General features: G+C 41.7%; 2 protein-coding genes across 12 annotated transcripts in view; one reads left to right on the top strand and one right to left on the bottom strand.

The window, feature by feature from the left end:
* SGSM3 (small G protein signaling modulator 3) overlaps positions 1-8,284 on the top strand; it is a 37,166-nt gene extending 28,882 nt beyond the window's left edge. For 3 of the 8 annotated variants that reach the window (XM_081331744.1, XM_081331743.1, XM_081331742.1), the window contains 5 exons: positions 393-441; positions 694-779; positions 3,286-3,408; positions 6,302-6,362; positions 6,593-8,284. In XM_081331744.1, the coding sequence (XP_081187870.1) occupies positions 393-441; positions 694-779; positions 3,286-3,408; positions 6,302-6,362; positions 6,593-6,670 (397 nt within the window). In that variant the 3' untranslated portion in view covers positions 6,671-8,284. Of the gene's footprint in view, positions 1-392; positions 442-693; positions 780-1,220; positions 1,897-3,285; positions 3,409-3,583; positions 3,788-5,320; positions 6,363-6,592 lie in introns of those variants that run through there. The other 5 variants (XR_014026985.1, XR_014026984.1, XR_014026986.1 and 2 more) reach the window with 5 other exon arrangements.
* A 209-nt stretch (positions 8,285-8,493) lies between these two features.
* The window catches only part of MRTFA (myocardin related transcription factor A), a 72,631-nt gene continuing 65,105 nt past the window's right edge, over positions 8,494-16,019 (bottom strand). For all 4 annotated transcript variants that reach the window (XM_081331740.1, XM_081331739.1, XM_081331738.1 and 1 more), the window contains 3 exons: positions 12,469-12,651; positions 12,110-12,170; positions 8,494-11,364 (listed from right to left, as the gene is read on the bottom strand). In XM_081331740.1, coding sequence (XP_081187866.1) covers positions 10,868-11,364; positions 12,110-12,170; positions 12,469-12,651 — 741 coding nt within the window. In that variant the 3' untranslated portion in view covers positions 8,494-10,867. The remainder of the gene's footprint in view (positions 11,365-12,109; positions 12,171-12,468; positions 12,652-16,019) is intronic.

The following is a 16,019-nucleotide window of genomic DNA, read 5'->3' as shown; positions in this document are numbered from 1 at the left end:
GTTGGCCATTGCCTATAAATTGCCAGTGAATGGGACTATGTCCTTGATTTATGAAACCCGTTTTTAGATTGCAGAAAATCATCTTTATCTGGGAGCAGTCTTCAGCGTTGGACATCTAAATATGTTATTGAAAGCACATAAAAAATCATCATGGTTCCAGTTACAGATTATTTTGGAGGGTGGGGACCAGAATGGCTGTCCTTTTTAATCCTCTATTTTATCTCCTACCCATATCAAAATATGACAGCTTCTAAAAGTATCTGTATGATGGAAATTGCAAGGACTTGAGACTCTATTTAAGAAGAAATACTATTAGTTTAAAGGTAGAAATGGCACTGGGCCTATTGCTTTGGCATAACTAATACATAAAGCAAATTACTTTACTGTTTTAGGTTAGATGAAGATGGAAAAGTGCTTACTCCAGAAGAACTTCTTTATCGAGTGAGTGTACAGTTTGATCCCTAAAATAGACATGGAGAAACTCCTAAATAGGCTGTTATGAGTGACCAAAATCTGTTAACCTACGAGACTGTGGAAAAGCCATTGGTACTGTCAGTGTCAGCAGATGGCATTTTAAGATTTAATCATCCCAGTTGCCTCCAGAGGCCCTAAATTGAGAATGTGAAGTTTTGGTATTTTCTGGTACCAAAGGGAGGAGGGTTATCCACGTATCTTCATTTTTTTTTCTGGAAGGCAGTACAGTCTGTGAATATGTCACATGATGCCGCCCATGCTCAGATGGATGTAAAGCTTCGGTCTCTCATCTGTATTGGATTGAAGTGAGTCATACAATTTTGTTTCAAGCTTGCATTTATTAATAGTAAAGAACAACTTTGGATTTCATTTTATTGAAAAAGCCATGGAATAGCAGTTCAGGGTGTATTTATTTTATTTATTTTATTTATTTTAATTCCATTTATATCCCGCCCTTCTCCGAAGACTCAGGGCGGCTTACAAGCTTAGCAGTAGCCTTCATTCTATGTATATGCCTGCTTATTAGGCATAATAAGTATTATAATAATAATAAGCATTAGTATTTGTCAGCCCATCAAGGTAGATCAGACTAGGAAACCAATGTCATGTGGATTAATGCCACTTTTATTATAAAGCTATATTAACATAGCCTTGCAGGTCTGAATGTGCTTCCTCCCTCCCTCCTTTGTGTGAACTATGGAGGGGTTTGCCTGAGATATTTTCCTCATGTCACACTCTTGTCCCAGATGCAGACTGCTCTTATCTGGCCCATTACCTTGGTAGCAACTCCTCCTCCTCTTATCTTTCAAGGTAATTCCTTCTGCCCTCCACACTATTGTACCAGTTTATGTCTTTAAGCATGCCAGATGACTCAGACTGCTTCTGTTGAATGCTAGTCTGTTTAGCTTGCCCCTCCATAAAGTGATAGAGGGGATGGGACAGCAGACTCACAATCTATCGTTAAGACATGGCTAGGTGAGGTTGGAGGATTGCTTACATCTGAAATCTGTCTTGCTGGATTTTGTATGGCATACAATCATAACTTCAAGGCAGAGGAGGAGGGTGGTATTGATGTGGCCAAAACTCTTAGCTACATGCCCTATTCCTCATGGCCAGATTTGAAGTTCTTTATGAACAGATGGGTCCAGTGACAGGCTGAGAGTTTTTGTGGTCTCTTCCCCCCAACCCCTTAACTCCTTCCTAGGCTCCTGAATCTGATAGCTGAGCTAGTGATGGATATTCCCAGGCTCTGTGTGCTAGAAGAACCGCTGGGTGAGATCATTCGTGGCTTTGGAGTTGGGTATTATCAGTACGCTGATGATACCCAGCTTTTTCTTTCGACCCCAAACCACCCCAGTGATGCCCTCAACGTGATGTCCCGTTGCCTGGAGGCGGTTCGGGTCTGGATGGGGAGGAACAGACTTCAACTCAACCCCGACAAGACTGAGTGGCTTTGCATACCTTCATCCCGGGTCTATTTGGATATTCCATCTCTTTCTATGGGGGGTGAATTATTACCCCCCGTAGATAGGGCTCGCAACTTGGGAGTCCTCCTAGATTCACGGCTCACCTTGGAAGACCACATAGTGGCTGTGACTAGGGGGGCTTTCGCCCAGGTTCGCCTGGTGCGCCAGTTGCGTCCCTATCTAAGCCGGGATGATTTATGCACGGTCACTCACGCGCTCGTGACCTCTCGTCTAGACTACTGCAACGCTCTCTAGATGGGGCTTCCCTTGAGGACCACCCGGAGGCTCCAGCTGGTACAGAATGCAGCCGCGAGAGTTGTGTTGGGAGTCTCCCGATACTCCCATGTCACACCTCTGCTCCGTGAGCTGCATTGGTTGCCAGTTGTCTTCCGGGTGAGATTCAAGGTACTAGTAATGGTGTTTAAAGCCCTACATGGCAGGGGTCCGGAGTACCTTAGGGAACACCTGCTGCCGGCGTCTACTTCCCTCCGCCCTGTGCGTTCCCACAGAGAGGGCCTCCTCAGGGTGCCACCGGTCAGAGAATGTCGACTGGTGGCCCCCAGGGGGAGATCCTTCTCTGTGGGCGCCCCGAGCTATGGAACCAGTTACCGGTTGAGCTCCGGACGGCGCCCGATCTTCGCTCCTTTCGCCGCGATCTAAAAACATACTTGTTCAAGCAAGCCGGCCTGGCCTGAGGGGGGATTGGTGGGGTTTTTATTGTCATTTTATTGGGGTTTTTATTATGTATTAACTGTATTTTTAATGGGCATGTATTTAATTACTTTTTAACTTTTGTAATTCTGTGTTTTATTCTTGCCCTGTACACCGCCCTGAGTCCTTCGGGAGAAGGGCGGTATAGAAATATTAATAAATTAAATTAAATTAAAATCTGTATATCTTGGAAATAGGGCCAGGGGAATCTAGGAGTCCATGGATACCATGTGCCAAAGCACCTTCTCAAGGGGAGGAGATATTGCCCTGTATCTAGGCTTCACCTCAAAAGCAATTAATATGTAACTTGACAGTGTAGGTGATTCACATCAATCTGTTTTCATGGTCAGGTATGTTAATCAGAATAAATTCTTTAGTTTAGAATTCATGAATTCTGGCTGTAGGTTGTAGTGGGTGGAGTGAATTAAAAGATTCCATACATTACTTATTTGCATGGCTGATCTAAAAAATCTGGCACTCAGTTCTAATCATTTCAGGATTCTGTTATTGTAAGTTGCATAGAATTGCAAAAAAATAAACTAATGAACAAGATTTCTTTCTTCTTTTTTCACCTGTTATCCTGGATTGCCTAATATGATGGAACTTGTAACTTGATTTATAACTTGATTTTCAGTGAGCAGGTGCTACACCTGTGGCTTGAGGTACTTTGCTCGAGTCTGCAGTCAGTGGAGAAATGGTTCCATCCCTGGTCATTTCTGCGCAGTCCTGGCTGGGTACAGATCAAGTGTGAGCTCAGGTAAGTGGCTTTTTTTTCTGCCTTCCATATTACTGTACTGCCAGATTGTTTTCTGGAAACTGCTCTCTTATCTAAATAAATTCATACCAATTTGATGCAATGAAGTTAAGTATATTGTTTAAATATCTCACACTCTGATGTCCTTGAGATTCTCTTATGCTGCCCTTCTCTGTAGAGATTCACAACTCTTTATGAGCAGATGGGAGTGGAGTCCTGGTTAGGAGAGCCCTTGCACAACTCCATGTTGCGCACCCGTTGTGCCTTTCTTGAATCAGGAGTTCCTACACACAAGTCACTGATCCTGAACCTCACTCAGTTGGACTGCTGCAATGTGCTGTATATGGGGCTACCCTTGAAAACTATCCAGAAGCTTCAGCAGGTGTGGAATGCAGCTGCGTGGGCAGTTCTTGGGGCCTCTAGGATGGTCCATGTTACATTGTTGTTCCGCAAGCTGCATTGGTTGCCAACTTGCTTCCTGGTTCAAGTCAAAGTGTTGGTCATTATCTATAATGCCCTTCTTATAGTATGGGTCCAGGTTATCTAAGGGACTGGCTCATCGCAACGGGATTAGCTTGCCCCACCTGCACCAACAGAGGCGGCATGCTGCGGACCCCGTCAGTCAAGGAATTTTGGCTGGGAGGGTCCAAGAGAAGAGTTTTTACTGCTGTGGTGCCCGCCTTCTGAAATATCCTGCCCCTCCCCTCTCCCCGTAAGTTCTGACCCACCCTTCTGACCTTCTGAAAGGGCTTGAAGACTTGGCTCTGCCAGCTGGCCTGGGGTCCCAATGGGGGAATGGTATTTTTGAAGTGGTTAATGGATTAGTCAGACCCCGTACCTCCTCATTTGCACTTTGCTCCCTTCCCTTCCTTTGTAATTAATTGAATTTTATCTAAATTCAGTTAATTTAGATAAAGTTAAAAGGGAACTGCTGGGCATTTGCCATGAATGGCAGAGTTTGATTGATAGGTAATTTGATTAGAGGCTCAAGGCTGCATGTTGACTACCTCCAATATAGATATAGGAAATCTGACAAGAAACTCATTGTAAGTAAAAATGTTGCACATGTACAGTCAAATTAGAATAAAATACATTCACTTTCAGTGTGCTGGGTGTACCAGTTTACCTTTTCCTTTGTTCTTTTCACAATTAAAACCATTTATATGAATATCTCCAAAGCAACAGTTTATTGTGAACTGGGCTTTTTTGTTCAATCTTGAGCCATGGTAGTGCTATGGTTAGAAAGCAATAGTGCAGGCTAACTCTCCCCACTGCCAGGAGTTTGATCCTGACTGGCTCAAGTTTGACCCATCCTTCCATACTCCCAAGGTCAGTAAAATGTGGACCCAAATTTTCGGTGGCAATATGCCGATTCTGTAAACCACTTAGAGAGGGCTATAAAGGACTATGAAGTGGCATATAAGTCTGAATCCTACTGTGATCTGATTGGCTCATTGCCAAAACAAGATGACACCTGATTGGCTCTCTAAAAACTCATGCTCATTGGCTGCAATCAGATAAAGGAAAGCTACCTGATATCAACCTAAGCAAGTTGTGCTTCCTTTTTCTGGTTACCTGGCTATAACTTTGCACAGAATACAGTACAGTTAATTGAACAAACTTTGTTGTATTACATTCTTGATTATATTATCTTTCCATTGATATATAATTTTATGGTACTACTCCAAAATAAGTGGTGTTATTAGCCATCAAACCTCAAAAATACATTTTTCCCAAAAGATTTCCACAATTTTGGCCACTACTGTACATGGCAACATCCATCGTCTTTGATGGGTGAAGTTGTCCTGTCCCCTTAGCAGAAAAACACCCCCAAAGCATGTTTCCATCTCCATGTTTAACGGTGGGGATGGTGTTCTTGGAGTCATAAACAGCATTTCTTCTCCTCCAAAAACAGCAAGTCGAGTTGATGCCAAAGAGCTTGATTTTGGTCTCATCATCTGACCACAACCCTGTCACCCAGTTCTCCTCTGAATCATTCAGATGTTCACTGGCAAACTTCAGACGGGTCTGTACATGTGCTTTCTTGAGTAGGGGAACCTTGCTGGTGCTGTAGGATTTCAGTCCTTCACGGTGTAGTGTGTTACCAATTGTTTTCTTGGTGACTATGGTCCCAGCTGCCTTGAGACCATTGACAAAATCCTCCCATGTAGTTCTGGGCTGATTCCTCACCGTTCTCATGATCATTGAAACTCCACAAGGTGAGATCTTGCATGGAGCCTCAGACCGAGGGAGATTGAGAGTTATTTTGTTTCTTCCATTTGCAAATAATCACACCAACTGTTGTCACCTCCTCACCAAGCTGCTTGGCAATACTCTTGTAGCCCATTCCAGCCTTGTGTAGGTTATAATCTTGTCCCTGGCATCCTTGGACAGCTCTTTGGTCTTGGCCATGGTGGAGAGTTTTGAATCTGATTTGATTGATTGCTTCTGTGGACAGGTGTCTTTTATACAGGTAACAAGCAGAGATTAGGAGCATTCCCTTTCAGAGAGTGCTCCTCATCTCAGCTCATTACCTGTATAAAGCATACCTGGAAGCCAGAATCTTGCTGATTGATAAGGGATCAAATACTTATTTCACTCATTAAAATGCAAATCAATTTATAACTTTTTAAAAATGCGTTTTTCTGGATTTTTTTGTTATTTTGTGTCTCACTGTTAAAATTAACCTACTGTTAAAATTATAGACTGATCATTTCTTTGTCAGTGGGCAAACGTACAAAATCAGCAGGGGATCAAATATTCTTTTCCCTCTATAAGCCCCAACCTCAAATAGGTCTGCTACAAATTCAGACTGTAGCAATGTTACCTAATTTCATTGTCTATATTATATATAGTTTAATCTTAAATCCTAATTGCTGGGTATATTCTATCACAGGGTTCTCAGTAAATTTGCATTCAGCCTTTCTCAGGACTGGGAACTCCCAACAAAAAGAGAGGTGAGTATGTTACCCTGAAACTACCTGGATTTTTTTTAGCACAGATCAGAAATTTCTTACTATCCTTGGCCTTGAATAGGAGTGGGAGGTGCATGTGACCGTATCTTCCTGTCCTAGCCCTCAAAGCCTTTCTTTCTTAGGGACCAACTGTCTGAAGGCCCCGAATGATACATTAACAAGAATCACTAAGGTTGTACACTGTTTATAAACTCTCTGCTTGCTTTCTATAGGAGAAGAAACCACTGAAGGAAGGTGTTCAGGACATGCTTGTGAAACATCATCTCTTCAGCTGGGACATAGATGGGTGATTCCTTTATGAGCTCCTGTTTGGACTTCCTGAATGGCAAATGAATGTTTGACATATATCCTCTCTTCTCCCAGGCAGTTTTCTGGCCCTTTGTGTGTTACATATCTTTCTGTAACCTGCCTCCCTCCAGTAAACGTCTACTAATTACTATTAACATTTGGCAGCCATTTGCAATAGAAGAGGATCGAAGACCCTGTTGTTCACGCATAGTGCGAACTATAATCTAAGTAGCCTACCTAATGGTGAGCAGTATTGGCCTTCTAAAGGGCCACAGATTTCCCATTCGATAGCAAACAGGAGCAGCATTTCAAGTGACCCAGGTTGTTCAGTAGTGTTACTTTTCTTCATAACTTATGGCTACAAAGAAATGTGACTTTATATCACTTGGGCCCCCGTACTTGTTAAAAACAAACACTTTTACTGACTCATAAATGTATTAGAAAATGAAGGATTCCCCCAAGGTAATCATCTAGCAGTTACATTTCTTCTGACCAGGAGAGCAGAGCGATGGTGGAAAAGTTCTGTTGAAATTTGCCTCCTTCATGGAAGAGGCTTTATTTTGCAATGCAAAAAATGCAAATTTACTTTACTAAGAACTTGATAGTGTGGAAATGGTTTTTCTTTTCTTGGTGCTAATATGCACAAATGGCTTTGGTACTGCCATAAAGTGCCTAAAAAGACTGTCCGGTGATTGAGGCTGCCATGGGTATTATAAAAAATAATTGCAATAGCAGTCTGTCCTTTTCATTCTGTTTAGCTGTGATCCAAGCCTAATTATTTTACCTAGATCATTTTTTAAATTATTACAAGAGAGCTATATTATATTCAGAAATTTATGTATATTTTGACATATCTCTAGAATGGGAAATGGATTCAGGCTTGAGCTGGCTCAGGGGATAACTTCAGCTTCTATCTGTGGGTGTGAGCAGAGTGCAGGGCAGAAGCACACTCTTTGCTTCATGGTATCTGTATTAGTCCAAATAAAAGAAATGAAGAGCACTATTGGAGAGCACAATCAAACCATTAAAGGAAGATTAATCAAAATTGTATCATTTTTGGCTTATAAATTGATGGTTTATCTTGTAACTGCCTATGACAGGCTAAATAGGAGTGAAATGTTATATATACTAGCCTGTTGTTCTTGTTCTTCATATGAACTACAGAGTATTAAGTCTTACTGAGTGGGTCTGACACTTTTGTACTTATATCTCTATAGACACTGTATACCACGTATGGGATGAATTATGTGTCTAGATGCAGTGTTTCTAATTCCATAAACAGTACTCTTACAATCAGTTTTTTCCACCCTTTTTCTTCCTACTTATGGGAACAGGCAAATTCTATTCAAAAGTAAGATAAAACACAGGTACAGCTAATGCTAGTAGTAGAGAAAAACTTCCCACCTAAATTTTGTGTCAATAGCAATACTGTGAAGTAGTTCCATGTTATTCATGTGCAGAATGCCTTTGTCTGTATTTTCACCATGGCAAATACATGTTATTGATAATGCCATGACCAAAGATAAGATGTACAAAAATGCTAGAACACAATTTTTTTTAATAAAATGGATTTTTCAGATATCTGTAAATGAAAAAATAAATTTGATTTATCCATTCTTTACCCTTCCCCAATTTCTCATTACATATCCTTTTCCAGTTGCATGTTCATTCTATGTCAATCCAAAAGCCCTGCTTAAGACTCCTTACGTTGCTAATTATTTTTGTTGATGGATACAGGAAGAAAATGTGCATGCTGATCAAATACATGTTATTCAAATATGATTTTCAGCAGAAAAATGTGTATATTTAGACTAGAGGCAAATTCTTAGTTGCTGTATGAAGTAAAAGGAGAATTTAGAGAGGATAAATGACAGATACTATTTTATACATTGGAGAAAAATGGATGTACACCCCAATTCCCCCTTCCATGACAAGTAATATCTCAAAAGCCTTTTAAGTTCATTAATAGTGTTCTGTCAAAGCTTTTCATTTTATTTTTGTATTTGCTTATGGTGAATAGTTTCTTCTTTCAGAGACAGGCAGTTGTCATAGCACCCTTTGAGATAAAGTCCTCTTGTTTGATAGCTTGTTTACTGTTCTCAGAACGAGGGGACATGCAAAAATGCTCACACTGATCTCCCTCCCACTGATATGGCCCTAATGTAGGTTATACAAGTTGTATTATCCAAACTATCCAAAACTAGCTATCTTTGCAAACTAGCCACTAATCTATATGATTGGTTGCATGTCCTGTAGAATATAACGGATGAATACATTCAGCAATTCTAACAATCTGATTCCTGCAGATTTTTACAGAAATCAGCTTCACTTGCAATTAGCTACTCTAGGACTCTGGCTAGTCACATAACCGCAACTTTTCAAGATGAGGCTGTTCATCATGAACGGGTATTAGGATGATATAGACTCTATAAACTGTTAGAGAATCGGAAGTAAAGGAGTTTTTGGAATTCTGTGAAACTAGAGAAGTCTTTTAGTGGGGAAGAAACTCATGCCAACAGATCCATGAGTTACACATTCTTCTCTATGGAAAGGGAGATTGACTAATAATATTTAATGGCATATGCAAAAAGGTTAAACTGGTAGTTCAAGGGCAAGGTATGTGTTCCAACTCCCAGCCTAAAATGATTGCTTTGTAACAGTTTTACAAAAAGGAGAAGCTAAAGGAAAGCATCACCTAATAATGATTAATTTCATTAGCTTTCTAGAACAGTTTTGTAGAGATATGTACAAGTTTACTAGGTAAAAAATAAAGACAAGTTTCAAGAGGAAAGACTAGGATTTACAACCACATTTCACAGTAGCAGGGGTTATGGCTACGTAAGTTTCCTCTGTGTAATAGTACGTGCATGTGTTCCTCGAGGTTCTTATGAATTGAATTATGTAAACTCTTAAAATAAGCCCTAGTTTTGGGCGAGGCACACACCTAAAAATCAAGCTAGGGCAAGGATGGGGGTATGGAGCTGCCTACGCGCCCTGCACCCTCTTACCTTGTAGCCAGGCCTCTCCACGCCAGCCCACTTCTTCCGTGGCGTCCCCAGGCCTACATTTTGCAGAGACCTTTCCTTTGCAGCTGAGAACCCAGCCATAGATTCAATCCATAGCTCAGGTTCTTGGCTATAGTGGCCTTCCAGAAAGGCCTTTGACTGCGAAATGCAGGCCGGAGCTTCATTCTCAACTGCAGAATGAAGCTGCTCCATTGGCCGCAGAGGTGGGCTGGCTGGGCTGTGCTGTTGGTACCGGAGGTGAGTGGAAAAGATACACACATACATACACCTGCTTCTTTGGGAGGGAAAAAAATAAAAAAGACCAGGGCTTACAGCTCAAAGTGCTGATGTTTAAGACTGCCAACCAGTCAGTTCAGAACTCCATTTCCTCAAAACAGCCCTATATTCCATAGCTGGAACCATTAGAATAATTTTTAAAGAAATTACAGGAAGCTGAAAATACTGTACTTTGTACAACTGTCTTGATTCACTGCAAATCTTAGCTCGTAAGATACTAGAACCAGAATAATTGGCCCTCTGTTTATTTTACACTGGGGCAATCCAGAACAATGTTAAACAGCAGGAGCTGTTCTCTTAAGTTATGATATAATATGGATTTAGCTTTCTTAATAGGCAGGAAGCACATACACTACAGCATTATCAAGAAAAAGGTTATTTTAACTAGACTGTAACCCTCCGAACTGATTGTAAACTTCAGTATGAATTCATCCTAATTCCCCACTTCCTTTCCCAGATGAGTCATATTCTATGTGAAAATCTTTACAGTGTGGACAAATCAACTTTTTCCAATTTTTTTATGCTTTCCAATTAATCTCCAGCAAGGAGAACTGTGTTTGCCAATGATTTTTCTGGATCCTTTGCCTAGAACTGCTCCAGCTTCTGCAGGATGTTGAAGTATCTGCAGTCACCCATAGAACTCTGATGCAATTGCTAAATGTTTGAGGAAAGAGCCCCATTTTGACAAACCACTGGAAAAAGTGGCAGCTTTCCTGAGATTGAATTTTCATTCAGAAAACATCATGGGTACTTGCCCTTGGCTCTAGCTTTACAAAAACTGGTCAAAATTGGGAAGGGGGGAGGAAAAAAGAAGGTTCATTAGATGCATTGTTTACTTAAATTCTTGCTCATCTCCTACACCCACCTGTACTCCCTTCAGTTTACTTGGTCAAAAAGTTATAAGCAAGAATCCCAGTGCAGCTGCAAATCATGTCCATCAAGGAAATCTGTGGAGAAGAGGCTAGGGGTTGCAGAACTGAGGGGTGTAAGGCTCATCACTGGCCCTCCTGACAGCTCCAACCAATCCATGCTGTCCAAATTGGGTTCTGCCAAGTCCAAACCTGGTCCCCCAGCAGATTCAGGGGCAAAGTGCAATTCTGATGTGTCCATAGGTGATGATGGATGGTCCAGGATAGCTGAACTGCTTAGCATCTCACTGTAGAGATCAATTAGGGGCTCGGTTCCATCAGGGACGGCTGTCAACAAAGAGAGACCAGTGGTACTCTCTAAGAAGTCTTCCAGTCTGCCTGGTGGATTAACGGAGCTTGGGTGACTCACAGGCCCCTGCAGAGAAAGCTCTGAGGAATGATGATTGCTGGATGGAGACGGGCATTTTGGGGTAACAGTGGGATCTTTCTTTGCTAAGGGAGATTCTTTGAATTGAGCTGAAATCTCTGTTGGAAAAAAAATGCAAGTAAATTACATGCACTCTAACACTAATGATATAGCCATTAACTCACCACTACTGCAGCACTTCAGGAATTACATACATCCTTACCACCTTCAGAAGATAATGGTGGTTTCATATCAGTGACAGGTGAAGCTTTCTCTCATGCATCCATTAGCCATTTCCTCATTCCACTCACTCACTGACCCTTTCATCCTGTTATGCTTCTTCAAGGCACCATCACTTACCTCAAATGTTCAGCTTTCCACCTTTTGGGGAAAACTTTAAGTTTCTGTTAATTGACTCTAATCATCATGTATCTATCTCCCCCAGTTCCCACACACGAAATAGGAACCAAACCTCAGAATGTAACCCAGTATGATCTCAACAGCTTCTGCAGACTCCATACACTGATTGTATTATGTTTGCACCTTACAACATTTCCTCCCTTTTTCTTCCATTAGCACCAGCATTATGTGGGAAGCCTAAATTTCATAAGAACTGGAGTACTTGCAGACTGCTTCATTCTGACCCAGCACACTTGTTCCTCCAGCAGCCTCATAGTAACGAGGAATGAAATACTAGGAGGGGGGCGGATGGCCCAAAGGGACTCCAAGGGTATTTTCCACTGGTGGAATGGCCTTTCCTCTCTGCTTTGATAAATAAAGCTGATAGGCACACACTTTTAAACCATTGGGCTAAATGCAGTAGAAGCCATCAGAATGATAGACCAGAAGATCCTCTCTTCATACCTCCATGTTCAATTAAAATATCAAACAAATCATCCATCTGCTGACTTGAGCAGCCATTCTCCTAAAAAAGAAAGGGAATAGGTTTGTATTACATTTAATAGTAATGCAGCAATTTATACATTATAATCATCACCCTGTGGCCAAATAATATAAAACATGATGTGCTAACCAAAAGTTTTACCTGTATCTTCCTTTCTGGTATGAAGAGTACATATGAAATATGGCAGAACGTAACCTTCAGTGGTGCAAAGTGGATCGAGTCAATAGATGAATTCCAAAAATTTTAAGATAATTTGCAAAAAGGATAGATCCATACCAAGTACTTTCCTAATTTCTCACAGCAAAGCAGTTACTCTCACCTCAGAGGACTTGGGTTGCTGCTTCACAGCCTCCTCATAGCCTGGTGGTTCTTTCATCACAACTGAGGTGGCAGGGAGAAGCAGTGGTGGCAAAGTGCCAAAGAAGGAAGGGCTCTGCTTCTGCTGCTCAAGGTCCACCTGGGGTGGAGAAGGAGGAGCTGGAGAGCTTGGCTGTGAGAGAAGCTGTGAAGGAAGAACAAGTAACAGGCGGCTGTAATTCTTTTGAGACCAACTCCAGAGCAAATTTTCAACAAAATGTTTGATGATGTACTCTGGCTGCTCTAGTTTATACTTTTTTCCTCTTCTGAGCAGGATGGCCCATTGTTATCACTTGTCCTCGATGCAATCTATGCATCATCCAATTCCTGATGGATTTCTTTATCTCAGGAAGCTCTGTATTCTTTTATATATTAAAAATAATTTTCTCTTACCTAAATAAAGTTTATATAATAAATTTCCTATTAAAGGGCTAGATAGAATTTCTCTCTAAGAAAACTCTTGATAGGATTCTTATTTCCACACCATGAGACACCATAACAGTAACATCCATTTGTTTTTAAAATATGCACAAGCCATCAGAAATATATAAGATTAAACCCATTCCTCAAGTAGATATTCCTAATGACACAATTGCATACACCCACCTTCAAGACAGCAGGCCTATTTTCTACATACTTAATATGATGCCTATTCAAGAAGGTTAAATAAAAATGCAAGAATCAAGAGAATATTAGTGTATACCCATATTTGTATCTGAAAGCCAGAAACCCATAGGACAAAGTGGGTAAACTGGAATGCCTTAAAATGTTCAGGTAGTCCTTGAATTACAACTGCATTTGGGACAGGAACTGCCATTGCTAAGCAATGCGATCTGCAATCATAAAGCATAACATCGCATGACAGCATAGCAACAGTAACCTACAGGCAGTCCTAGTTGTCCTAATTCCACATATTTATTTATTTATTTGTTTGTTTGTTTGTTTTATATACCGCCCTTCTCCCGGAGGACTCAGGGCGGTGTACAGAGCAATAAAGTAAGAATACAATAAAGCAATAAAGTGAGAAAATTTTAAAACCCAAATCCATCAGGTCAGGCCGGCTTGTTGGAATAGATAAGTTTTTAGATCACGCCGGAAGGAGCGAAGGTCAGGGGCCATCCGGATTTCAGCTGGTAAGCGGTTCCAAAGGATTGGCGCACCCACCGAGAATGCTCTCCCCCTGGGGGTCACCAGCTGACATTCTCTGACCGGTGGTACCCTGAGGAGGCCCTCTCTGTGGGAGCGCACAGGACGGAGGGATGTTGACGCTGGCAGTAGGTCATATGCAGGTCATTTAGCAGGAAGTGGAGGAAGTCACAGGAAAAAAGTGCAGAGGTGCTGCAAAGGTGTGAGGGAGACCTTGGGTGGCCCACCATCAGCCATGTACAAGTTGGGGGAGGGGAGGAAAATTAAGAGGGATATTAAAAAGCAGCCTGAAAAATTAAGCCATGTTTTATGGGAGATTTCAACTAATCTCAGTTTCAATCTACACACTGACTGGAAATTTTATGTTCAAACCATGGCAGAGAGATAACATTCTTTGATTCAATAAATAACCGTAAACTGGAGTAACTGGTTTTGGAACTGATGGGGGGGGGAGCAATACTAGACCTCTTAAGCAATGCTTTTTTTTTTAAAGAAATAGATGTAATTGAACCAACTGGGAATAATTCAACATTCAAAGAAGCAATAACATAGCAATTCCAACACAGTCATAGTTGACTTCAAAAAGGAAATGCCTCAAAACTGACAAAATGGGTGAAAAGGAAAATCAGGCATGGCTGAAAGGGCAAACACAAATACAAAATACAGATACTCCATTGAATATTCCACTAATCCAGATGGAATTTTTACCAGGAAAGTTAAGCTTTTTTCCTAGAAAGGCATCACTTGGCTTAACAATGCTTAACAGAAACAACTAAATTTCATTTCAATATAAAACTACGCCTGTTTTCTGAGAACTGACCTATAGTCTCTATTCGATCCTGCTTTATTCATGTACCCAGCCACACACATACTCATTTGACTTTGGCTCTCCCTCCCACTCTCCACTGATTCTAGACAGGTTAATGTAAGCAACCACTCCCCCCACCAAAACAAAAGAAAACAAGTTAAAAATGCAATAGAAACAATAAACAAGATGGAGCATCTAACCATCCATCATGGAAAACATATCCAGCAACGAAGTCCATTCAACCTAACCTAAGACGGGAAAATAGCAAGATCTTTAGCCTTCCTGAATGCCATTAGGATGGAAGCCACCTTGAGTTGAGGAGCAATCCTTTCCAGAAGCCACCTGGAGTTGAGGAGCAACCCTTTCCAGAGAACAGACATTGTGACATAGAAGATATGCTTCCTAGATTCCAACAGATGATATTACTTAATCAAGGGGACCAACAGTGTGCCCACTGTTGGCCCTTGCTGGCTGAACAGAAATCAGGGGCAATAAGAGAGTTCTTCAAATAGGTAGCTTCATGCCATATAGGGCTTTATAGGTGATAACCAACATCCTGAAGCATACTGGCAACTAGTGCAGTTTGTAAAGCAGGGGTGTTGTCTGGACATACTGATACAAGCCCATTACTGCCCATGCTGCTGCATTCTAGCCTGGGTGAACTTTTGAATGGCCTTCAGGGGAAGCCTCTAGAATGTATCACAGTAAGAGGTGGTTAGGCACGAGTGACTATCTGAAGGGCCCCTTGATCCGGAAAGGGGCACAACAGGGATCACCAGATAGAACTGCGCAAAGACCTTCTTGGTCACCTGACACGTGCTCTTCAAGCTGGAAGTGTGAATTCAAAAAGATCCTCATACACACTGCTTTTGAATGGGGAAGTGCAACTCCACCAAAAGCAAAGATAGAAGATCCTAAGATGTAAATGTCTATGGAGATTTTCAGTCATCAAGGTCATGGTTGTCCCAAAGGTGCTTTTTCAAAAGGCAACTGGACTTTTTTTCCCCTTAAAGATGTTTTGCTTCCCATCAAAAGGGACGCGGTGGCTCAGTGGGTTAGGACGCTGAGCTTGTCGATCAGAAGGTCGGCAGTTTGGCGGGTCGAATCCCGAGTGCCGCGTAACAGAGTGAGCGCCTGTTACTCGTCCCAGCTTCTGCCCACCTAGCAGTTCCAAAGCACGTAAAAAAATGCAAGTAGAAAAATAGGGACCACTCCGGTGGGAAGGTAACAGCGTTCCGTGCGCCTTTGGCGTCTAGTCATGCCGGCCACATGACCACGGAGACGTCCTCGGACAAACGCTGGCTCTTTGGCTATGAAACGGAGATGAGCACCGGCCCCTAGAGTCGGAAACGACTAGCACGCATGTGCGGGGGAACCTTTACCTTTACCTTTACCTTCCCATCAAAGAAGCTTCTTCAGTTCTGAACTGAAGAAAGCTTCTTGGATGAGAAGCAAAACGTCTTCAAGGAAAAACAAAGTCCAGTTGCCTTTTGAAAAAGCACCTTTTGGACACCCTAAGATGTAGGAGGTCCCAGCAGCTATTGCCACTCAGTCTTGGT

This window comes from Vipera berus (genome assembly GCF_964194415.1).
Source record: "Vipera berus genome assembly, chromosome: 6".
NCBI lineage: Eukaryota > Metazoa > Chordata > Lepidosauria > Squamata > Viperidae > Vipera > Vipera berus.
Note: the sequence above shows the minus strand (reverse complement) of the source record. Positions and strands in the feature narration are given on the sequence as shown.